Here is a 26,021-nt window from a genome sequence, read left to right as displayed (position 1 = left end):
GAGGGAGAGAGAGAGAGAGACAGACAGAGGGAGAGAGAGAGAGAGACAGACAGACAGAGGGGGAGAGAGAGAGCGAGACCGCCAACTCACCGGAAGCCAAATGCTGATGTCATTCCTTCTGTCTGGATGTTCTTTCTCTCAGGCTTTATTCCCTGCATTCACACACACTTAAACACACACATGCCCATTCATCCCGTCTCTGTCAGCGTACACACACACACACACACACACACACACACACCCTTCTCTCTTGCGTCAATACAAACTCCACTGGAGCCTCGTTCATTCACAGGCTCATTACCTTTTTGTTTTTGTGACCTTTTAAGTTGTTCTCCACTTGTGGAAGAGAAGAATAAATACAGTTTGCCACAGAAATGTGGAGAACAGTGTATTTTTTTGGGGCAACTGACAAAAAAAACAGGTGGCCGAGTTTTTTTTTTTGCCGGTGGAGATTATTTTAATTATTAATATTATTGCATGTTTGTATGTCGTTGTCCTCAATTTGAATAAAGAAACACCCTCACATGAACTTTAACGGGAAACTAAATGTAATTGCAAGAATGAAATAATAAATCAGAAACCGTGTGCATGTTGGACCCGAGTTCCTGCAGTCCGAAGTACACGCATGTAGAAGTACGACTAACAAGGCTGAGGGAAAGTGGGAACACATAAAGTCCATGACATCATGACATCATCAAATAACCCGCAGAGTTAATTGCACATCGTAAAGTGAAGGTGTAATTGGCTTTTTAGACCTTTAGGCAATTACACTGTTAAAAAACAAACAGCTAATGATGCTGCTGAGTCACACTCACTGTGGGAATCATCAGGATCAAAACACACACTAGCAGTGTCTTTGACATGACCTCATTTAAACACACACACACACACACACACACTACAAACTGCATGTAATGGTGCAGCATGAGCCAACAACAAGCCACATTTCTTCTTCTGTATTTTCCTTTTCACTTTCCCCCTCTTTTTAGTTTTTTCCCCTGAGTGCTGAAAGAATAAAAAGTCTTTACTGCCGGGAGAGAAATAAGAGACGAAGATAAATCAGGAGCCGTTCACCGGCGGCTGTAATGGATGCGGAGCGTGTCTCGGCATCAGGTGGAGGCGTGGATCCATCAGGGTTGATTTCAGAGCCCAGGTGGATCCCTCCTCCCTCCTCTCTCTACGGTTATTAAGTTCTCCTTCCTTCACCGCTCAGTTGACGATCTGTGGATATCAAACGGAAGTCTGCTGAGTTATTTTGACAAGTGGGGAGTGAGAAGTGAGCAGCAGCTGCTGGAGCTGAACTCCATCGCTCCACCTGACGGATGAAAGCGGATCAATGGACGGACCGGCCGCCGCCTCGTGTTTGCTTTCACTTTACAGCAAAGTGTGATATGTTGTGACAGGAAGGTTCATCTCGGCCACAGAGCCGGGAGTAATAAGGTAAGAAGCATCTTCATTATAGTAATGCCAATAACTAATTTGTCATTGGCATTATTAATAATTAACATAACTCATTTGTTGTTGGTTATTAATGCCAATAACTTCATTAGAATAAACATATAATGTTTCTGCCATTTTCAAATTGATATAAATGATGGAAAGGCTTGTTTTTGGTCGATCTTTATTCATAAAACAAGACTCAAGCTTGTGAGCGTTGCTTTGAGCTAAATCCTAACATGCTGATGTTTATTATATTTATAATGTCTATTATATTTATAATGTTTTCCATGTTCGTGTTGAGCGTGTAGCACGAAACACAAAGTAAAGCTGAGGCTGATGGAACTGTTTTTCAGGTGTTTGGTCTTTAAACTAAAAGTTCTGGACCTTTTTAAATCCTGACCCGATGATGGAGTTCAATTAAATGTTTTTTAATTGTCAGACTTATGACAATTCATCTTGAGGGGAACATGAATTTCTGCAACATATTTCATGGCAATACTTCCAATAGTTGGATGAGAATGTTGGACAAAAAAAACAGACATGATCTAAATAATTCACCATTCAGTTCCTTTTTTTCTTTTGGGGGGACTTTTAGAATATTTTACTAAGTAAGTTTTTTTTTTAAGTGAGATATGTATTATTTCGCCTTTTCATGCATTCCCCCAGGAGTGGGCTCTGGGAGGCTTCCTGTAAAAAATAATAATAATGAGCGTGTCATGGAAGCACAGAATTCAGAGTCGGGACACATTTCTAAAGCAGTATTGATGCAACAGAAGCAAATAAGTGTTTTATCCACCAGCTGGAACTGATCACAGCTCATGGGAATGTCCAAATAAAGCAATAAACAAGCAGATTTGTTTTTTTTATATGAAACATCTTGACTATCGATGCATGGATTATGTAACATTTTGGTTTATCACTATATTTTCGCAAATATTTGCAAAGCTGATGAGATTCAAATCAGCAAACGTGAGCCAAAGTAAGATGTAGACAAGTCCTTCCTTCCTGCTGCTGTCAGGCTGCACAACCAGCTGAGTGGACCACAACAACACTTCAATCACTTTGGTCACTTCAACTACTGCAATTTAAATACATGTGTATTCTGTCTGTATATATAATACCGTTGTTTTACTGTTTATTTATATGACTTGTTTATTTTACTATGTGTCTCCTGCTGCTGTAATCCTGCAATTTCCCCACTGCAGGACTAATAAAGGATTATCTTATCTTTTTTTATCTTAACTCTTCAGTCTCGTTTATTCAGAGACCACAAAGTTACAAATTCATGTGTCACGTGATTACTGTTATAGATATAATATCCTGTAAAGAGACGAGAGACACAAGCAACACACCCACGACACAGGTTTAGATTTAAATGTACTTTAATAGATGATCACCAGGCTGTTTCCCTTTTACAATGAATCTGCAGTAGTTCTAGTTTTACCAGTTAGATTTAAAGAGACAGAGAGATATTGAATATTGCGCTGAGGAAGAAATCGTAACTAAGATTAATACAATGCAAAAAAAAGAGAGAGAGAGAATCAAACATAACTACCAATACAGCGTCTTAACATGTTAATAGGGCAAACAATAAAAGCACAGTAGTATATTACTGTAAGTCATTTCATTACCAGTTAAGACAATAAGCTGTTTTTTTTGTGTTTTGTTTTTTTCAAATATACCTCTTTTTAAAATAGCATTGTATTTTTTTTTTTTATTATCATTATTTCCATGTTAAACAATTACATTCAGGATTATAACTAAATAAATCACATGCAGAGAGATTAGATGGACAGATGGCACCATATTGAGATCAAATGATATCTTCATTTCGATGCAGGTGTGGCGATGAAATTGAACTGAATGGTGCGATTTTAGTTTTCATCCTTTTTGTATCTTGTCAGTTGTTTTTGTTGTGTAGTTTTCTTGGTGCGAGGAGAAGTTTAGCGGTTTTTCGATCGTACGGCCACCTAAAACCGGCTATAGGTCGTCGTACCTCGCGTGTGTAAATCCGTGCACGAGTACGTGCGTTAGTTTAATTTCATCGATGGTTTTTGAGTCTGCATGTGTTTCAAGTCGTCATCAGGAAAAGGATAAAGCTGCAGCTGCAGTTCGTAGTGTGTCTGTGTTACTGGTTAATGTGTTCGGTTTACGGGATCTCGGTCGCTTTCTGTCACGGACGGGAATCGAACTCTCCTCCTCCTGGAGCAGAACCGTAATTCGAATGACGAATTTGTCAAAAACAGAAAGAAGAAGAAAAAAAAAACAGTATCTACTCTCATTTTGTGCTCCATAAAATGTATAACTGTCCAGGCTGGTGTCAGTGGTTTTGATTTGTTATTGTTTAATTTCCTCTATTGTTTGGATCCAGCAGCATTCGCATGGTAGTACCAACTCTACATTCAGAAAAATAGATCTCCTCTATAGTGCATTCAGCTTCTGTATCGTCGTACAGTTCAGTGTTGAGTGATTCACAGCGTTCTACTGATGCCTTGACCGTCTCAAGGCTTGGTATTTGGAATCTGCCAACTTAAAAAAAAACATTATTCAAAGACAGCACGACATATCGGACCGTCCACCAGATCTGATCCGTACATTGAAAAGCTTTCCAGACATTTCAATTTGTTTTAAAACCTCCTCGGCCCTAATGTGCCCTTCAGTTAATCAACTCCCTCCAGACTAGGATGAGTACTTGTGCGTGCCCAGCTGTTTAATACACAACCTGCATCAAACAAAAAGAAATAAAAGAAAGCTGTCTGCATCTGAATCCTCACCAGCATGAGATGCTCATCAAGGCGTGCACAGTGCGTGATGGACGCGTGTGACGGGAGGCCGGGCGGAGCGAAGAGCACGGTGGCGTTGGAGGGTGAGGTATAAAGTAGCGTGAGCGGTTAACGGGGAAACTAAATGGAACTGGTCCCGGGCCGGAGACAGGAGTTTGGGTCATATTTCGAATCGTATTTGAGAGAAAGAAGTGAATAAAGTTAAACTTGAGTTCTTTCTGGGACGTCCTCCCTCCCCTCCTCCATCGCCCGGCCCCAGTCCACACAAAACAACAACCAAGCGCGTGATGAGCCATCTTGGCAGGAATATTGTTCTTTTTAACAAAAAAGTTAAATGCAAATGAAACGAGAAGGAATTGCAAATGTAAATTTGTTACTCTAAAAAAAAAAAAGGAACAACATAAAACTTGGCCTCACGTAAATCAAACGTGAGCATGTGTGCGACTCGCCAACCGGGCGAAAGACGAACCTGCTGCGCCGTTAGCGACAGCTACTCTGTGTGTGTCGTGTGCTCACACACACACACACACACACACACAAAAAAACTACAAAAAACATTCCTACTTTATATGTGCGTCCAGTACAATCGTAATCATTCATGCTCATTCTATAAATATTACTCTGGGATTAATATTAGGTAATTGCTTCAAAACTAAGATGCTGTCCCTAAACTGCCAACATTATTTCATAACGCAATGCAAAGTGAGTTTGCCTCACCACCCTGTGCTCCCAACTACACACACAACTTCTCAGAAAAAGTACATTCCTATTTGGTGCAATTTGTTTGAGTTTTTTCCTGCTCGAAGACATTCGTGTTCGTTTTAAAGTGGCCTTGATGCTGAAATCGGGTTACGGAGCTCCGGTTATTTAGCGAACCGATCCAGGTTTGTGCGCGTACCGTACGGACCGATCGGTCTTCCGTTTCAAAGTCGTGAACTCTTTGATTCACCCCCGGTGTCGGGGCTCCGCTTGAAAATGGCTGACATGTCCTTAAAACATCCCTCCCCTCCCCCACACTCTCCAAGAGCTCAAGCTAAAGGCACATGAAAGAAGCCCCCTGTAACACACTTCACACTCACTTTTTTCCCTGAAAGATAACTCCAATAATACATATTACATATTGCAGTTCTCACTTAGCGCTTCCCTCTGAAGGGGGACGAGCTTCCGTTGCTACATTTGTCACAGGTTTGCTTGTTTTTAAATCTCCCCATCGCTTCGTGATGCCGGTGCAATGTAGCTGAACAGGAGGAGATGACTGGAGACGTTAATTAAACCTTCTTCTCAAATGCACCATGGACTGCATTTGCCTTCTATTCCTGCATCGTCGTAAAACATATATATATAATTCATTGAACGTAACACTCTATTGATATAGAAACATTTACCTTATATGTATACTGGAGTACATACAACCATCGCAGAGCGGGATAAAGACTTAAAGAGGGACCGTCGGGTCCAGCAGAGGTACTAGTGCACAGACGTGGTCCTTTTGAATCCACTGGAGCATCGGCAGCCACACAGTGTCGTCACCTCTCTACACTACACTGCATTCCACACTTAAAGGCCGGCTAAAGAAAGGATTAGACCCTACGCAGCTCTCCAAGAGTCGCTGCTACAACGCAAGCATCATGCACCAGCTGTGATGTGGAGGCCGAGAAGAAAGACCCTCCTCAGAACGTCACCACCAATGACGAGAAGGAACCTTTTTTTGTCGTTTTTTGGTCTTTTTACGTAACATCGATATATGTCGCTGTTGAGTTCATCCAAAAGCTACGGTAGCGTGGTCAGAATTGCAAAAAGGAGGCGCGCAGATGGCAAATAAACCGAACGATGTCTATTCCGCATGTCCGCTAAACAAGTTGTCGAACACTAATTGGTTTCGGAGACATTTTGGAGACGTTAGCTAATGAGAACTTCTGTTTTAACAGTGTTTTTGGCACTTGTTTTGGCCTTTTTTGGGGAGTTTTACATTTCTGTGTCAATTGTGATTTGAGCCGTACAGTTTGAGAACGACACTTTTCTCATCTCTGGCATTATGCATTAGTGGGATGATGAAGTCAGTTCGATTCGAGGCAAAGCGAGCGTGATAATGTTCCTGGAAATGTTTTACTTGATTTAGTTGTTGTTTTTTACCACAATTGTAAGTGCCAGTGTAAGAGGTGTGTCTGAGGGCAGATGCTAAACTCACAGATGGAAAAAAACAAAGATAACGGCACGTCATAACCCCAAGTATTATTTGTATTTAGGGCTGCAGCGAATGCGTTTTAGACGGGTACCATGAGAGCGAGAAGCCAGGAGGAAGCAGAGAGTGCTGGTCGCTCTCGCTCTACCTCCAGTGAGGACAGATGACGGACAAGGAGGGGAGGAGACGGACGAGGGGAGAGAGAGGGACGAGCTCGTGAAGCTCAGAACTCGATCTTGCAGGCCGGGAAGGACTCGTCCTGCATGACCACGGTGCTGCTGGAGGCCAGAACCATGATGTTCAGGTCCTGCTGCCTCTCGTGGGTCTGCTGGTACCAGTCCCGGGTCACCTCCGAGTCGTGGGTCGGGATCAGAGTCACCTGACGGGGACACGGAGAGAAAATGAGGGGGAGATAGTCGGGTAGTAGAACGGATTTCTACTCCCATGTCGTTTTTTTTTTGCATATATATTTTTTTCAACATACTATACTATTACTTTTTTTTAAGATGCAACTTTACTATGACTTTTTATGGCATTCTTTGGACATGCATATTTCTACATCATACTTTTATGACATTTTTAAAAACTAATTAATTAACTTTTTTTTCTTCAACATACCTATGACATGTTTTTTTCATGTACATGACATTTTTGTGACATTTTACATTTTAAATTACTATACTAGGACTTTTTTTTATGACATTTTCTATGACCATCATCAAAACTGCATGCATCTCTTCAACATCAGTGATGCTAAACAGCTGCCACGGCTGCCCCACCCATAGCACCCTGAGCAGCTGCATCACTGCCTCCCTTCAAAGAGAAGGCCTGGCACAGGAGGGTGAAAACACATCAGCACATCACCACGACAAAGCTGACAATCATGGAGGACCAGGAACAAATCCAAATGGATTATCAGTTGCCCTCAAACCATGAACTGTTCCGCCTGCTGCAGATGGTACCACAGTACTGTACTGAAGTATCTTTTACGATATAATATACCATGTTTTTTTAGACATGTTTTCTTTACAATTACCTTTTGAATGTCATTTTCAAGACATATTCTGACGTTTTACGACATATTTACGACACACTATCTTACTTTTTCCAATACTCAGAGGAAAGGGAAAGCGAATGGGGGCATAGACGCCTGATGAAGGTATACACACCTGTGAGTTGGAGCCCCACTGAGCTTTGCCCTCCAGCAGGGCATCCAGGACTCCACGGCTGGGCTCTCCGCTGCCGGGGTCGTTCCCGCTCACCACATAGTACGAGGCTCGCACTCTCTTGAAGAATTCCTGGTCCACGTTCTTGGCACTGCAGTGGTTGGGCACATAGGCCAGGTCGACGTAGATGGGTGGTCCGGGGGGAACGGCCGCGCTAGTTTTCTGAGAGTTGTTTCCTGGAGGTGAGCAGAGTCATGAAACAGCATTACAGGGGAAAACTAGTCCTGGCACTACAGTAGCAAAGACCAAGTCTAGTCCCTCAACTGAACTGATGTTCACTCTCTGATTTATATTAATCAATCATTCTGAAAGAATTTACCACAATTAATCATAAATCTGATGAAGAGCTTTTGCATGTTGCAAGTCTGAATTAAAAGACAATCAAGTGCAGACTTATCAATAGTTGCAAATAGAACGCCGATGTACACATGATTAAATACATGTTCAAATAGTTTAATTTGCACAACATCTTATTAACCACACTGCACATGTACAACTTTCCTAAATGGCATCTCCTGACGTTAGTAGAATACTTTGTTAGTATAGTGAAGAGTATTTCAAAAGCTTAATCACATTTATATATTGGGAATTCAAAAACTCTGTGTTTTTTTTGCTTTATCATTTTAAACATTTAAATGAAGCTAATGACTGGATTCCGTTGACTCACTTGGTCTTAACATCTACTTCGGACTTCATTTTAATTGTCTAAAAGATCCAATATCAGGTATATTATCAGTATTTTCTAATATATAATTCCTAGCTTTCAAGGAAAATCCTTTTGTTTTTACTGACTGAGAAAGCAGTATGAATGAACCCAGGAACCATGTTGAAGGTACATTTCTGTTACGCAACAGGATGGGGAGATGTTAACACACCTGAACTGCTCTTGACTCCATTGACCAAGCCTTTCCCCGGGTTGAGGATCTCACTCTTGGAGCCATGAGTCTCCGACATCTTGATCAGCCTGGAGCTCCGGTCTGTGTCCTTCCTCCTGAGGGAGGCCGATCGAGGTGAGGCGGAGTCCTTGGAGGTCTGCTTCACTGGAGTGGAGGACCTCTTCCTGACTTCGCCCTTCCGACCGGGGGAGGCCGACTTGGGTTTTCCCTTTCTGAGGCCCTTGGTGGTCTTGTGCTCCTTTTTAAGAAGTTTCTCTGTGTGGTCATTGAGAAGAGCCTCTGGATCCACCATGCACACATCTGGGTGCGGAGGGTGGGGATGCGGGTCCTTCATCGGGGTGGGAGGCGGGTCGTGAGTCTTCTGAGCTGACCTCGGAGATGGAGGATGGTGACCTCCTCCGGCTCCAGATAGTTTGTCCACCGGCAGATGCTCGGCGTCTTCGTCCGAGTCCAGATTCCCTTCGGCCGTTATGGACGGACACTCCTCGGTCCCTGGAGGGACGTCGGAATCGGACTGCGAGGGCAACGACTCGCTCGCTGACGTCGGAGGCGTTTCCTCTCCAGCTAACGTCACGGCCAAACCGGATGACATGGGGCCGGGTAGCTGCGGTGGCCCTTGTCCAGCGTCTCCCTGGGAGCTCTGAGTGTGGTGGTGCCTCTGCTTGTGCGACCTCCTTTTCACGGAGTGTTGCTCCTGGTCGTCCTCGTCTCCTTCCTGGGAGTGGTCGCTGCGGTCGTCCTCCTCGCCCTCGCCCTCGCCCTCGTCACTGGAGACCGGATGAGGGCTTGGGTTGATGAACGATGGAGAGAGTTCTCCTTTGCGATGTTTGTATTCGCAAGAGGAGTGGCCCGGGTAGGAGGCGGAGGAGGAGGCGGCTTCGGTGTTCAAGTCAGAGGGACGCTCGGCCCTTGCGCCTCCTTTGCTGGATGTTTCTGTGCGATGGGTATCTTTTGAGGAGGCCAGAGCGGTGCTGTGGGCACCGGTCATCCATTCCATCGCTTCCTCGTCCTCTTCCTCCTCGTCATCATCACCATAACCTGGAGGAGGGGCACTTGGGCAGTCTTCAGGCTTCTGTAGTAGTTCCCAATCAGATATACTGCTCTTTCTCCTGACCGCTAAACTCTCTGGCGGCATCTCCAAAAAGCTTTTCTCCTCGACTTTCTCTGCCCCTCCTTTCTTACCATCTTCTGCTTTTTCACACGTCTTTGGATCAGCCGTTGCCTTCTTCTCCTCTGTGCTGTCTTTACACAACTTCTCCTCCAGTAACTTTTCCTCTATTTTCGGCTCGACTGTCTTTACATCTTTCTCTGAAACCTTTTCATCTTCCTTCACAGGTGCAATTGCTCTGTTTGTGTTTTCCTCTTTTACATCTGGTGTTTTCTCCTTTTTCTCCTCTGTTTTGGATACGTCTGCTGTGGCACATGCGGTTTTGCTAGCTCCGCTATCACTGAGTGAATTAAGTGAGGCTGTCTGTTGAGGTGTTTCCATCACCACGTCAGGTTTAGACACTGCAGTAGGAGTGGCGTTGGTGACCGTCTTCGTCTCTGCGGACTGTGAGGTACTTTCTCCCACATATGACTCGGTTATCAATGAAAAACTCTCCTTTTGATCAGCCACTTTGATATTTTGACATTCAATATGACATGGTAGGGTGCTGTCCTCCATTTCAAGTGTAACAGGCTCCTCGTCTTCTGATGACTCGGAGGACGCCTTGTCAGAGGAGTGAGCCCTTTGGAGGGGAGAGACATCAAAGCAAGCCTCCGGTACATTCTCTGACACCTTTACTGGTTCAATGCTTTGCAGGGAAGGTGCAGCGGAGGATGCTGTAATCTTAGTTTCTAGCATATAAAAACAGTCAGTGCTTGACTTTGTTTCAGGCTTTACAGAACCGCTTTGATCCTCAGTCTGTTTGGCAGTGGTAGACGAGAATGGATGTGATGGTTTGGTCTCCTCAAACTGGCTGGGTAAAGACACTTTTGCTGCAGGTTTTGTCGTCACCTCCATGTACTCATCTCTCTGAAATCCTCCAAAGCAGGAGCTCTGAGACTCCGTAGGTACCATAGGGCTTGATATTGTTGTGAAGGTTTTGGCATTATCTCCAAACGGTTTGCTCAAAGGGGTCGAAGTTGAGGCTGAGGACGAGTAACTGTATGATGTGGAGGAGTATGTTGAAGTGGAGTATGTTAAAGTGGTGTATGTGCACGGTGATGTGGCGGTTTCCTCTGGTCTTGTGGTGATATCTATGGTCTGCCTCTCATCTAGACCCTCTTCTTGGAGATTTCTTTGGCTATAATAGGTGTCATCGCTTAGCTTGGATACCTGGGAGGCATCTTCCTTCAATCCTACTTGACTGATCTCACTGTAAAAAGGCTCAGAATAACCTCCAGATCTACTCTGTCCGATGTCGGCATAGCTAGCTCTTAGAGGAAGGGAGGGACTAGATGTAGATATGGATTCTGAATGGTCAGGTGGCAAAAAGCTGCCCGTCAAGCTGCTTGTGGACGTTGGTTGACAAGTTTCCATTTTCAAAACGCTTGCCGATAGAGACACTTTGTCTTCGTCTCCTTTTTGTGATTGTAGTGCTTCAGAAGAGGTAAAATCCTCTGCCGATGACAACCTCCTCTTTGTGGTTGGTTCAGGAGACAAATGCTTTTTGTCTGTGTCCTCTGCTTTCTTTGTTTCAGGAAGTTTTGGAGCATCCGATGAAGTGAAACAACTTTCGTCCATTCTGCGATCACTTGGGTCTGGTGACGGAGTTGTTTTCCCTCCATCTTCACTCCTCGCCTCGGGAAGTTTGGATGTGGCTGTATCATCTTTTTTGAGTGGTTTTGCTTCAGGAGATGATGGTTTTTTACTCACGTCATGCTTGTCTGAAGCTGAGGCATCGCCAGGTGTTGGTTTACAGATGGTTTCCTCTTTACGGAGGCTTGATTCAGGCAGCTGAGACTGTTTATTTGAGTCCTCGACCTCTGCTAATGTAGCACTATCACCAGAGCTACGTCTGCACATTTCTTTTTCAGACTGTTCTCTGGCCCCCTTTTCCACATCAACATCACTCAAATCCTCCTCTTCTTCCTCCTCTTCCTCCTCTTCCTCATCATCGTCCTCATCATCGTCATCCATATTGAAATCCTCCCCTTCTACAAGTAACCTTTTATCTATTATCAGGCTCTCTTTTCCATCAGGAAAGTCTAACATGGATTTACAAGAGGCAGAGCTGCTAATTTGACTCTTCTCCGACGCCAAAACATTATCGTCTATTTCATGTCCTGAAAACGTGGCCGCAGACGCAGTCCGTGAAGCACTTGAAGTTTCTCCTTTCTCTAAAGGTGATGCTTGTTGAGGTAAAATGTCTTTTTCTGCGGGTGAATGCCGACCAGATGGAGATCCCTCTCTGTCATGCTCAGAGGACTCCATTTTGTCTTTGAGCGACTCAGCAGATTTCTCTCTCTCTTTTTCCGTTGTTCTCTTTTCTGTGAATTCCCCAAAAGCCACGGGAGCAGCAGAAGCTTGGGTGCCAAGATCTGACTGGCTCCATGACGGAGACGGCGCTTCTTGTCTCAATGATACACCTGCTGATTGAACAGCGGCACTGGCAGAAACTGTATCACTTCCTCCTGTCGCCCCCGTTGGAAAAGATGCTGCCGCTGCACCTTCCTTCATGCCCTCTTTCTCTTTCTCCGATTTCTCAGGTTTATCCTCTTTGGGACTGAAAGAATAAGACTCAGCAGCCTGGGACATTTTATTATCTTGCATGTCGACGGATGAAAAGCTCTTTTCAACATAAGGTGTGTCTGGTCTTTCTTCTCTCTCACACTCTTCCTCTTGGCCTTTCTCTCTGTCTTCATATTGAGGAGAGGCACTATGGTGGCTGCTTCTTTCACTCTCAGTGAGGGACACTGGGCTGTAGTCGACTCTACTAAAGGACAGAGGCTCGTCCAGGACGAACATGGCTCCTTCCTCGTCTGTCTGACTTGTTCTTCTGTTATCATCAATACCAATATCAGAGGCGAGATCGAAACCCAAAGAAACCTCGCTTTCTTCTCTAGAGTCCAAGTCGTGATCCTTTGGAATGGGCTTTTCATACGGATCGTACTTGGACGCACCGGAAGCTTGCTTTTCATCTCCGATGCTTCCACCGACCGCTTCCTTCTCTGACGTCATTTTTGTGTCGGATTTAACAACTTCAGCGCGGCTGGCGTCCTCCGAATCCAACATGAAATATGAACACGGCTGTGACAACCCGGGAGAAGCCATCTCTCGCTCTCCTTCCATCTCCCTCTCTGCTTCCTTCCCGTGTTTCTCATCCAGCTGTGCCTTTTCTGTCGCACTGACCGCTGAGCTCGTCAGAGGCGGTATTTGTTTCTCTTGCTGCGGTGTTTCCTCCACACTGGACTGGCTCTCGGTGCTCGAGCGCGTGGAGCTCCTGGGTTGACTGTCGGTGCTCGATACAGTCGACAGCACAGGCTTCTGCTCTGTTGAATCGGACATTGGCTCTGCTTTGGCTGCTGGCATATCAGACGCCTTTTCTTGTTTAGGAATAGAGGTCGTCTCCTTTGATGTGACAACATCAAAGGAGGGCTCTGGCCTGGCAATTGGTGCAGCTGTGCTTTCTGTTTTCACAACATCTTCATCTTCAGGTGAGAGTCTGGACTCTTCTACGCCAAAGTCTTTGCCGTCTTCATCTACCGAGGGCTCCTGCATCGTGAGCGTTGGTATGATCACCGTGATCTGCTCGGATATTGGCGGTTTAGTTTGGTCGCTTGGTTTTGGGGACGATGGCGGACCTGCAGACGAGATGTCGTGTTCAGATTTTCTCAGCTCCACTGACAAAGGTCTGGAGCCGGCTCCTCCCATACAAATGTCCTCCTCCTCTTCATCTCCCCTGTCTTCGTCAGAGGACTGAACCACAAATGCAGATTTGTAATCGGACATTGCTGCTTCTCCCGATGCTTTCAGTGCAGGTTGTTTAATGGTTTTGTCGAAGTCTTTCTCTTGTAACTCCTCTCTCTCCCATTTCTCCTCTCTGGCATGGTCTCCATCAGAGTCTTTTTCAGTTATCTCATCTGTCTTCTTGTCGGCAACATCCTTTCCTTTCATCGTCTTCTCATCTTTGGCGTCATCAATCTCATAGGTGTATTCTTTTTCTTGTTCCTTTTCCATTTTCTGCTCTTTGCTCAGTTCAGCGACGTGTGTGTCGTCTTTTTCTTTCTCCGTCTTCTCTTCTGGACTGATGACGACCTTTGCTTCTTTATCTTGCTCTTTTTTCTCCTCCTGAATGTGGCTGGGAGACACACAGATGTCATCTTTCACTGGTTTCAAGTCTTCGCTTGATGTAGTTACAGAGGTGCCTTGCTGAATCTCTGCAGCGCCAAAGATTTCCTTCTCAATCTGAGTTTCAGTTCGCTTATCAGAGGTTTCTTCACGTATATGCTGATCACCAAAGTCGCAAATATCATCCTTTTTTGTTCTCTCTTCTTCCAAGGTCTGAGATACGGGAAGATCTACCTCTTTTTTCTCATCCTTCTTAGATTCAGTATCAAAAGAATGATCATCTTTCCCTTTCCCTTCCTGTTTGGTGGATTCAGCTTCACAACTGCCCTGTTTGGCTACGTCCTCAATGGTTTCAACTTTAGATGACTCTTTCTCTTTCTGCTCTACACTGGAGTCAGTGTCTTTCTCCTTCTTATGTTCATCTTTCTCAGTTTCTTTATCTTTAATTTCCTCCAGAATCAGTTTGTGATCAGAGATATCAGCCTTCTCCTGCTCTTTAACCTCCTGCGTTTTTATCTGTTTGTCAGAAATGTCACTTTTTTCATCCTTCATGTCTTTGACAGAAGTCTCATCCTTCTGCTCCTGAATGGATACAACATCAGAACTCTTTTCTTTCTCCATTTCTTTCTCTTTTACTTTAACTTCTTCAACATGAATATCCTCCTTTGGGATTCCTTTTGCCTCCTCCTTGATGAGTTTTCCATCAGACGTAACAGATTTTATCTCTAACTTCTCCTCGTCTTCGGGGTTTTTTACACTAGCAGTGTCTTTGCTTTCTTCCTCCTTGGTAGGTTTGATACCAGAAATTTCATCTTTAATTATTACTGTATTTGTTTCTTCCTGGATGGGTTTAATAGCAACACTATGATCTAGAATTGACAGCTCTTCCTCAGCTAAAGTTTCCTCCTTATCCACTGCTTTCTTCGTTTCTTCTTCTATCGTTGATTTGATAGCACAAATATCCTTACTGATTTCTGTCTGTTTTTCATCTTGCACGGTCGGTTTCGTGAGAAAATCGTCCTTGGATGTTTTGGTAGCGGAAATATCTTTGCTCATCATTACATCCTCTTCCTCTATCTCGGCGGTTTTGACAGCCTCTTCATTTCCTTCTTTCTCCTTTTCGTCCTCCACGGCTGGTTTGACGGCATCTTTAAGTGTCTCTTTTGCTTCTGCCTCGCTTGATGCGGCACAGAAATCATCATCTTTACTTAATTGTGTATGCTCTGCTTCTATCGTGGTACATTTGGTGGCAGAAGTGTTATCTTTACTTTCCTCTTGTTCATTGTCTTCTGCAAGTTTTGCTGTAGCAGCAGAAGTATCTTCTGTACTTGGCAGTTTATCTTTTTCCTCTGCCTTGGTCAGTTGTGTAGCAGCAGTATCATATTTACTTATGTCTTCCATCGTAGGTTTGAAGATGGAGACCTCATCCTTGCATGTCATATCTTGTTCCTGCTCCTTGGAGAGTTTGGTGTCAGAACTATCATCTTTACTTGTCTCTTTATCTTTTTCTTGCTCTGTGGCTAGCTTGGCAGCAGGAATTTCCTCTTCACTAATGATGGTTGAAACAGCATCTTTACAAATCTCTTGCCCCTTTTCTTCTTTTACGGTAACAGCAGACGTATCACCCTTACTAATCATTTCTTCTTCTTTGGTAACTTTAGCAACAGTGATGTCACCAATCTCTTTATCGTCTTCTATCTGCTGCTCTTTAAAGGACATGGTACCAGAAGCCTCTTTTTGCTCTTTCTCAGCTTCAATTACTTTGATAGCAGATGGTTCGGCCTCTTTTTTCTTTTCCTCTTTAGCAGGTTCAATAATGGGCACATCGTCCTTCTTTACCTCTTTCTCCATCTCGTCTTTAACAGGCTTGATATCTGTGACATATTCAGTCTCTTTCTTTCCAGTCTTTATAGGGCTAATATCAGAAATATCACTATCAGACAACTCATCAGCTTTCTTAACCTCACCTGTGGCTCTGAGGTCAAAATCATCATCTCTCTGCTTCGGCTCATCTTTGACTTGTCTGAGCTCAGAAGCAACGATTTCCATCTCTGCTTCTTTGGTTGTGACCTTTTCCTTTTCAGGCACTTTATGTTCATCTTTAATGTCTCCAACAGCAGGGGAAATGTCCTTTTCCATTTGCTCTTCTTTGATGGGTTTAATATCAGAGGTATCCTCCTTTATAGTCTCTTTCTCTACTTTCTCATCCGTGACGGACAAAACAGCAGGAACATCTTTCTGGATGACAGATTTCAGTTTTTGCTCATCCTTGATTTGTAGGACATTAGAGGTGTCGTCCTGTTCTGCCTTGGTGGTTTTAACTGCAGATTTATCACCATCATCATCATAATCATCATCATCATCATCACCTTTCTTGTTATCATCGTCCAGGAAACGACTTTCCCTTTCTGGAAATGTACCTGTAATCGGCATTTTGTGCTCTTTTTCTTTGAGCATTTCGTCAACCTCTCTATCACTTTCTCCAGATGAAGTGTGGGAATCCCTCACTGGTGCGGGTGGCTGAACTTCAACAGGGATTGTTTCTGACCGTTTGCCTTCATCTTTTGGCACCGATGAAGTGTCTTTTTCTGTCTCCTTCATCACTGGAAAGTCCTCCTCAAAGAATTCGTCCAAAGATGTTGAAATTTCCACTTCATGCTGATCTGCTTTCTGTTCGTCAACATCTTTTTGTGTCTCTGGTCCTGCTTCGTCTGTCTTTTTTGTTTTGTCGTCTGTCGCTGTGACAACCTCGAGGGTCTCCTCCAAATCGGGGAAGACCTTCCTCTTGTCTTCTACTGGGGACTGACGAAGAGGAGAATGAGCCGCACTCGGTGGTCCGGACTGTGGCGGCGAGGCCATTTTCACAGTGATGTCATCCGGGCTGAAGCAGCGCTCTTCACTCTCTGAAGTCACTGAGTCGGATCCAAAAGGTTTAGTAGGCACAACAGATGAAGTATCTTTAGGTGCAACAGCATCTATATTTTCCTCTTCAACTGGCAGGTGGACTGGTTTGGTGTCTTGTATAGAAACTGGAGACACTGAGCCAGCAAGCTGTTCAATATCTGTCTCGTTACGCTGTAATAATTGGGGTGAAGCATAGCCCTCTTGGAGTTTTTCAAGTGAAATGTCTACATTAGGAGTTTGGTCTTCCTCCTCCTCTTCCTCTTCCTCTTCCTCCTTGCGAGCTTCAGGAGCTTTAGCCGGCGTCTTCACTTCTGCAACAACGGGAAGCTCGAAATCATCAGACGGAGACTTGCCTTGTTTGTCTTCTTCTAAAGATGGCGGTGAGAGAGTTCCTGCCGAGAGCGGCTGCTCTTTGCCTTGGATGGCGTCAGGTAGAGGTGACAGGGTAACGGGGCTTTTGGGGGATTCCTCGGCTACCGGTGCTACGGCAGATGCCACAGATTGGTCTTCGGCAATAGAAGTAGGGAAAGAGCACACCTTGTCGTACTCTGTGATGGACGTTGCAGACGACACGTGCTCCTCTTCGGCCAGAGGAGCAGTGATGATGTTGGTGAACATGGATACCTGCTCCTGCACGCCGGGGATGAAGCTTTTCTCGGTCATAGCCGCAGCTTGCATCTCCCTCATGCCGTGAATGTTGACGAATGATCCGGTCTGATCTGGAACGGAGATGTCGTAGGCACCGACGTCATACTGGAGGTGTGGAATCCGCTCCTCGGCCTCCTCGTGAATCTCCTCGTCAGAGATGGTCTGTTCCGTCTCAGAGTAGCCGGGGATGGTCTCGTCTTGGATGTAGGAGATGGGTTCGGCTGCAGTGGCTCCATGAACTACGGAGGTTATGGGAGCTGTGGCCCCTCCAACATGCGACAGGTAGCCCTCCTCCTCTTCCTCTTCTTCAGCTGCAGCCAGAATGTCACTGGCTTTTCTTTCAGTGAACATTTCATCTTCTGATTTGATCTCTTCATCTGCTATAACGTCTAAATCTTCAACCTCCTCCAGTTCGGCTTTCTCCACTGCCTCCTCCTCCTCCTCTTCCTCTAATGGAATCATTTGTAGCTCCTCTTTTGTCACAACCTTAGCTGAGAGTTTTTCTGATTTCTCCATTTCTTCTAACTCGTGTTTCCTGTCAAGACCATCGTCCTTTGCTTCATCTTCCTCTTCCCCTATTCCCATATCTTCTTCCACCTCCTCTTCTGTTTGCTTTTTGGCAGCCGGGGCCTCTTCTTCCTCCTCATCCTCATCCTCATCCTGAGATGCTGCTCCTTCATCCTCAAACTTTTGAGCATCTTCCATTTCTCTCTCTCGCGTCAACTTGTTGTCATCCACTTCGGCTTTCGCTTCCGGGGCCAATGCCTCCTTTTCTGGAGACTTTGCGTCAGCTGGAATTTCCGATGCTTCCTGCTTCTCTTGGGAAACGCTTTGTGCCGTCAGCGCAGATCGTTCCGGAGGCTCTGCGGATACTTCTACAACTTCAGCTTTGTTCATGTTTTCAAAATCCTTGGTGAGGTCTTCAGGGGTTGTGTGAACAGACGTGCCTCCATTCTCTGTCGGTTCAGGTTGAGCAGTTTCAGGTTTTGGCTCCGCTGGCTTCGGCTCAGCCGGTAACGTCTTTGCCGCTTTGATTTTTCCGGTCTTTGCTTTACTTGACACTTTCGCTTTGTGCAAAGTCTTTCTGACTTCTGGAGTAAACGGTTTCAGGTCAGGCTTTGTGATTTTTCTCAGCTCTGGTTTGGACGTGTCCTTCTTTTTGTCGTCTTTGGACTTAACATCTTTCTTCTCGTCTTTTTTAGCAGAGTCATCTCTCTTCACTTTCTTGATCTCTTTCTTTTCCTTGTCCTTCTTCTCGTCCATTTTTGACACCCTTTCCTTCGGGTGCTTTTTCAAGGATTTTTCTTTCAGGAGTTTCTTCTTTTCTGGCACATCGCTTTTAGATTTGATAGTCTTAGGAGGCTTTTTCTCCTCTTTTTTCTCGGATATATTTTCCTTGACAGAGTCACTCTTTGCCTCTGTGGCGGCTGACACATCATCCTGTCCTTCATTTTCTTTCTTTGAGACCTTTGCAGTAGTCTTCGGGGATGACTTTAGACTCTCTTTGCTGTCAGTTCTTTGTTTTAACTTGGTTTGTTTTATAACAGAGGGAGGAGCTCCGGAGGCGATATCCTTTTGGGTGGCCACCGGATAGCGCAGGAAGTCAAGGTGCTTTAACTTTTCCAGGCCCTCTAGGATCTTGTTTTGTGGTGCATTCCCAGGGAACAGCACTCTGATGATCTTTTCAGAAGGGTTGGCAGGAAGCCAGACGACTAAGGCTGTCACTGATGTCAGGTAGGGGACGGATATTTCCCCTTCTTTCCCGTTGGGCAGCACAATACCAGTTTTAGCCTTGCTGTTACCAGCCCACTTCTGCATTAAAAATTGCATCTCTTTACTGTCTTTGACAGGATTGAGAACATACATGTCTAACCTGCCCACTCCCATCTTGTGGAACAGAGTGATGGGCTCAATGGTGTTGCTGGCCACCCGGCAGAGAGGCTCTGCTTTGATTCCTAGTTTGTTCAGGTACTGCAAAGTCAGGGAGGCCTCTTCGATGCTGCGTTTCACTTTCATATTAGACTCTGGCATACGGAGCTTCTCTGGCACGTTGAAGAATACCACACCTAGTTCAGGAGAGATCAGGTTCTTCATCCATTCGCTGTAGTTGGTGGAGCCTTGGGACTGCTCCTCCTCCTGTTCCGCTATCTTCCTCTGAAGCAGCCCATTGATACCCGGGAGGTTGTCGGCCCCGATGTGCGTGAGCAGGATCGAGTCGATGCGGTCCAAGTGACGAACCAGCTTCCAGAAGCATGATTTTCGTTCAGAGCCTCCGTCCACTAAGATGTTGAAGCCGTTCACGGCAAAGAGAGCAGAGTCTCCGCGTCCGCCGGGGAAGATGTAGCAACACGGTTTGGACAGTTTCAGGAAGCCTCCGGACGTGGGCGGCTCCAGAAGGTCGAAAGGCGAAGGGACGTCGACCGTCTCAGAGATGTACTCTGTGAACTCGGTGACGCCCTCCATCTTGGGAAGAACAGACTCAGGGTTTAGTTTGTAGTCCAGGAACTCACGCAGGACCTGCTGCTGTCCCAGGGAGCTCCAGCCCACCTCCCCGCGGCAGGACACAGTAAGTGTAGCCTGCTGCTTGGGGGCTGTTGTGCCCAGTAATTCACTGACCTGCAGGAGGGAGACACCCAGACACATTGGTCAGTTATAAATGCATAAATGTGTTAGAAATGTGACCTGAATCTGAAAAAAAGTAGGCAATGTAGTGGTCTAGAGCGTTCCAGACTTTTGGCTGAAGTGCCTCAACCCTGGAAATAAAAGAAAATGCCTCTAAGATGAAAAAAGTACCAAGGGCTGGCAGGCCGAGTCCTGACTCTCCTCTCTGTTATTGGCTCACACTCGTTTTTGTTCTCTTCCATGATTATGAGTAACGACAACACAACTATCAATTTAACTGGAAAGTGAGGAAGTTGGGACCTGAATAACTTTGCTATCAATACATTCCTAAAATGTATCAAAGCATGTACGTGTTCTTTTTCTAGTAAATAATTTAAAAAACACTTAAACACATTCACAAATGTTCAAGATATCTTTGCAGACGGAAATAGGACGAGGGAAGCTACGGCTGGTTTGTCATCCAGTCCATGTGGATGTGTCCTTGGGTGAGATACTTAATCCCAAATTGGTCCCGAAAGGTCTGCCTTCAGTTAGTGTATGAATAACATGTAGTGTTAAAGCGCTTTGAGTGGCCTGAAGACTAGAAAAGCCATTTATCATTTACATTTCTCTTTAAAGTGTCACTGGACAGTAGATTTGACTCACCCCAGGATCAGCACAGGCGCGTGAAAAGGTCTGGTAGGTGAAAACCCCAGTTTGCAGAAGAAGGCCACCGTGATCTGAGCTTTGTCCACTCAAGACCAGAAGCTTGTGTCCTGCTGAGTCTGTGACGAGAGACTGGATCTGGGACACACGGAGAAAGAGGTTGGGACACAGAGGACCGTTAAAGGAGAGACGCTATTGCCACTGTAGGAGGAGAAATGACTGCAAGATATGCACTTTAATTGTGTCGAGGTAAACAAGATATGGCAATAAATTATCTGCAGAGAAGAAAATCTAAAGAGAAACAAAGATCATGAGTCTCTGTTATACCATATTCTTTATCTTACCTGTTACTCAAATGTAGTGTTATTTATATATATATATATATATATATATATATATATATATATATATATATATATATATATATATATATATATATACCGTAAAAGTTGGGTTACGAGCTGCTACTACCTTCGGTCAGTGTCCCCGTTAGCTCCCCGCTGTAGCCGACTGGGGCTCCTGCTAGCGCTCTGTTACTTCCCCGCTAACTTCCGCTAGCTCTCCGCTAACTTCTGCTAGCTCCCCGAAAACCACCGATGGTAGCGGGACCAGGCTCGACAACCGACTTGGGCAGAGGGGACGCGGGCAGTAGCAGCAGCTGCGGCCAGTGGCAGTAGCAGTGCTAGCGCTGCTCCTAGCTTGCTACAGCCTGGAAACTGACCAGAGGTAGGAGCGGCTTGTAACCCGACTTTTACAGTACTCACATAATTGTTCTACAAATATTGATATTGGTTGCAGAAATCATTGACAAAATCATCATATTATCAATGGTGTTAAACATTTTCAAACAATGCCCAGTTTTATAGAGGATTTAAGGGTGCATGTATGAGTCAGTGAGATGTACTTGGGTATCTTTCTTTAAAATATGCCACATATGTAAGTGAGCATGCAACATCACTTTAGCACACGTTGACATTACCTCGGACACAACGGTGTCTTCTGAAGGGTTGACGAGGACCACGGTCTCTAGGACATCACTTCTGTGGTGGAGAGTTCTTTGTCCTGAAGGAGAAGATGGAAAACATTTAGTTAGCATCTGTCATGATTAAAGCACTTGAGCCTAAGATTAAGATGCAACAAGGTCAGGGAGATTTACCACACTGCACTCTGCATGTACACAGACCCACTCGTGCATCAACACAAAAACAAAAGTTGGAATCTGGAAAAAACATCACTGAATTGATAAGTTTGAGTCTAAGTTAAGACCACTATTTACGCTTGAGATTAGGTATTAATACAATAATGCTTTTTCTGGACGCAGACAGAAACATGCCAGTTGCAATTTGGTCGTGGTTGAAAAGACATATTAGCAATTAACACTAATTAATGGAAATCCTCACACAACCAAAACAAAGACAATATCACAAAATGAACTCCATCGTTGAGCACATTTCCATACATCTTCACGCACATTAATAGCAATTATGCATCAGCACTTAATTCCACTCAGGGGTGACGTTAAGCTTTTAATTCCCCTTTGTTTCAGCACAGATGCGGCTCTAATATTAGAGCGGTCTAATAACAGGATGATCTCAGTGACTCCATCCATCCACCGGGATCTTCAGTGGATCCGCTGAGGTTTGCGGCGCTTCACCATCGTTTTAGGATCTGGGGCTGTCAACATGTGAATATATATAGATATCAGAATATTTATATTTAGATCTATTATTGTGGGAGGAAACAAGATCACCCAGAGTAAACCCACGAATAGAGTAATATATCCGTGAAAAAAACCTCTGATGTAAATCATTCTCAGCCTGTATTGTATAAAGGACGGACACATTATAAAATTATAGAAATATCAACGGTTTACATGGATAAGAATTTGAATGAAATTGAAGAAAAAAGAAGCAATTTCATGCATGAAAGAAAAAAAAGAAACGTAACATCTTAAATATGAAAGTAATCAGCGCAGCACTTGGCAGTCTAGACCATCTGAGTCAGAGCAAGAAGCACTCAGTACGTTATAATAAAAATGATAAGCACGGCCATATTATCTGCTTTCAGCTCATGATTGTATTTCATGCTTTCTTATTCTTTATCGAACTACGTGGCATTGACATTATAACAGTGATGAAAAAACACTGGCTGAATTCAATCGTTTTATATTAAACTACTTTCTCTTCTTATCTAGCAAACGAATGTCTTTCTCTTAATTTCAGAACATTTGAACTTTTACTCGTCCTCTCTGATGGCTCTTTTTGGAAACTAACAGAAGTTGGTTTACCTTGAATATATAAAAGTGAAACAAAAAATAAAATCCATATATTCACTTTGAGCTTGTTTTTATTATTCTATTTTAGGAGCTGAATCTCACTCGGTCGTCCCTACCGGCTCACTTACCGTCAAGATGTCGGTGAAGATAAAGAAACGGGGATTTAAACGTCTAAAATCAGGCCAAATTTTCGTGGATCCTCACACATCAGGATTAGAATAATCCACAGAAGCTTTGGTTCAGATTGAGACCAAACTTGTATATGGATAACAGTCTTTTGAGCCACGACAAAAGGACTAAATGTGGCCTGAAACAAACCGAGTAAGGGATGTTTTTTTATTTAGCGAGAATAGCCATCAGGTTTTGGATCACTTTCAGCCACAAAGAAATATAAAAAAAATATATTTTTTGGAATATATGTGTATGTTGGATTGAATTTATGGTTGACATGATTGACTGATAATGCCTTTGAAGGGTTGCATGGTTGTTTTTGATTGCTTTGTTTTCTTATTTTTACTTATTTACCTGCTTAAATATTTATTTATGGCCCTACTACTTGGCCAGATGCATAATTCATTTCTTATATTTTTTCTTAATTTTGAAGGTTGTATTTTTTGTTAAACTGTAAACATATCAAAATAAAATATCAAGTATAAAAAAAAGAAAAAAATATCAGCTGGTTAGGTTTTGTAGTATGTGAGATTAATCGTATTTCTGCAGTATCACCTGTTTATGTCTTACTGTAAAGCAATTTAAATTGCATTGACTTGTCTTTGCTCTCTTCTATTTATTGATGCATTATGTTGTTTTAAGTTAGCTACTTTTCTAAATCCCGGTAGTTGTCTTTCCATCTCATCCTGATTAAATGATGTTGTGCAACCTGTGAATCCCCATAAATTGCCCCTCTGTGTGACAAGGTGCTGCAGTATACAACTAACATTGCCTTGGCTTGTGGGCGTGAGCAGCAGTGAGCGGACAATAAGTGTCACAATAAATCAGAAACAGAAGGTCAAAGACGACCGTACGGCGACAGCTTAAAAACTACTTTGTTCCACATGTGTGGAAGAACATAAACCTCGTGAACCCCGCAGATTAGTGTGAAATAACTCAGGGGTGGAGAAACAAAAGAAAAAAGAAAATCACAGACACTCAGAGAGCATCCCTGCAGCAAACGAGAGGATGTGGCTCCCTCTGTTGATGTTACCATGGCAACACACCGCAAGCAGGGATGGAGAGCGAGATGACACCGAGCAGTCGGGGAGAGTCCCGACACGTCGGCAAATCTGAGCCGCACTAGAGGCGTCCGGTTTCACGGCGCGATGACTGAGCCGCGAGGGATGATTTTCAAGTTTTAAGCCGACGCCTCTAACGCCGACGAGAGAAAAGAACAAACAGCTTGAGGGCAAAAGCACGGTCGATGCACATACATCCAGGAGAATGAAGCTCAGAGAGCCGGCCGTGACCCTTTGACCTCCTGGTGTGCTTCACTCGGGTGAAACGGGCCCATTGACGGCGGCCCGCGGGGCGACAGCTCGCTGACGCCGCAGGCCGGTACAACGTGATACTGTGACAACAAAGACGCTCTGACGCTCTGGACATCGCTGCTGCCGGGTGGGGGTTGAGCCGCACGTCTCCCAGATCCGGTTATCTTTCACTCCCAAAACACTGCTATTGGACCGCAGTCTGTGGAGGTGACATTGGGCGCACAAAGACACTTTGAAGGTCCTGTGATCCATCACATTTCAGGGTCATGGTTTATAACTCAGAATAAGACCGTTGACTATTTGTGCTGTTCTGTGAATTAATATAAAGTCTTGAGCTATTTGTCAGTGAACCACTGAGTTGATCGGCACAAAAATGAATCGGGAACTATTATAATTAGAACTTAAATCATTTTTTTTAAGTACAAATAAATCTATTTTTTTCAAAATTCGCTGCTTTTCCGTTTCGTAACATTATAGCAAATGTATTCTCTTTGTGGGTTTTAGATTGACAGTCACTCTTAAGACACTATCAAAAACTAAAACTACGTATAAAATATTCATCTCCGTGTGGCCCTGACAAATTAAGGTTCAAGCCTCGGTTCCGTCCATACGACGCATGATGAATGTGCTCAGCCTGAAGACGGCTGTCAAAAGGGGGAAGACCGATGGATTTTTCGATGACTCGAGTCAAGGTGGTTATCGACTTATCTCTGCAGTGCGCCAGCCACGCCTTGATTAAACACACCACCTCCTACAAAGTCCACACGCCACCGAGTCAGCCTTTTCCTGCCTGTATCCTCAAGGCTGGAATCTGGACTAGAGAGCTTTTCTACTCCACTCAGTAAGTCTGAGTGGAGCGCCTCAAAACTATTCACAATACTGGTTTCAGGGGAAGGTATGTGTGTACTGTGTAGTGCACATTACTGTACGGAACAACAAAGGGGAAGTCGCAGTTGGATTACACAAAGAAAACTGCGTGGCATTCAGGACAAACATCCATCACCGTGCCAGCGTGCGAACCCTGTGCTCTGTGCTTTGTATTAAATAAAAAAGGCTCTTACTGGACATTACAGCTCAATAATGGGAGTCAGCCTTCGGGGTCTCGCTGCATCCACTGAGATACAAACGGTTTGAAGCTAAAAGCTCCTCCGACAGGCCGGCATCTGTTCATCAGCCCTAAACGTGTTTGTTTAAACGGTCCTTTAGAAGAGCGCCTCGTTCAGACATCATCTGCTCATGAAGCTTTCCCACACGGAGAGGGAGCGTCATCCTTTCACGTGAAGTGACTTCCAGCTTTCAAAGGTATTCGGAGAATCTCGTGGAAATGTTCACGCCGACTGTTATCTCTGCTTGCACTGTCTTTGAGTTCCTCTCGTGTCTGCGGAGGGTTTACTGGCTCCCTGCTTTCTTCATCAGCTGAATCAAAGTGAAGCACTCTGAGCGTCTTCTCCTCATATCGGTGGGTTCTCTAACGCAGTAACACGCCTGTATTCAACATCGGAGCTGTGCATGTCATCAGCATCTTGTTAAGACACGTTTCTGCAGTTCACTCAGTCCATTTAGAAAAAAGAAAAGAAACTTCCTCCTGCAACTAAATGCTTTGTTTGTGTGACTTCCGTTCGTGTCAAAGCCTTGAATCCA

At 44.4% G+C, this 26,021-nt stretch overlaps 1 protein-coding gene across 1 annotated transcript; it reads right to left on the bottom strand.

The window, feature by feature from the left end:
* Window positions 1–6,628: 6,628 nt before the first annotated feature.
* map1ab (microtubule-associated protein 1Ab) lies at window positions 6,629–19,832 on the bottom strand (the record flags this gene model as incomplete). Its single annotated transcript, XM_079223394.1, has 3 exons — window positions 8,507–19,832; window positions 7,575–7,807; window positions 6,629–6,784 (listed from the first exon to the last, which is right to left on the bottom strand). Exons 1-3 carry the CDS (start codon window positions 19,815–19,817, stop codon window positions 6,629–6,631), a joined length of 11,700 nt encoding a protein of 3,899 aa, XP_079079520.1. The 5' UTR covers window positions 19,818–19,832.
* Window positions 19,833–26,021: the final 6,189 nt, after the last annotated feature.

The sequence above is a fragment of the Taurulus bubalis genome (genome assembly GCF_910589615.1).
Source record: "Taurulus bubalis genome assembly, chromosome: 9".
NCBI classification, from domain to species: domain Eukaryota; kingdom Metazoa; phylum Chordata; class Actinopteri; order Perciformes; family Cottidae; genus Taurulus; species Taurulus bubalis.
The sequence above is the reverse complement of the archived record's forward strand: the minus strand, read 5'-3'. Positions and strand labels throughout refer to the sequence as shown.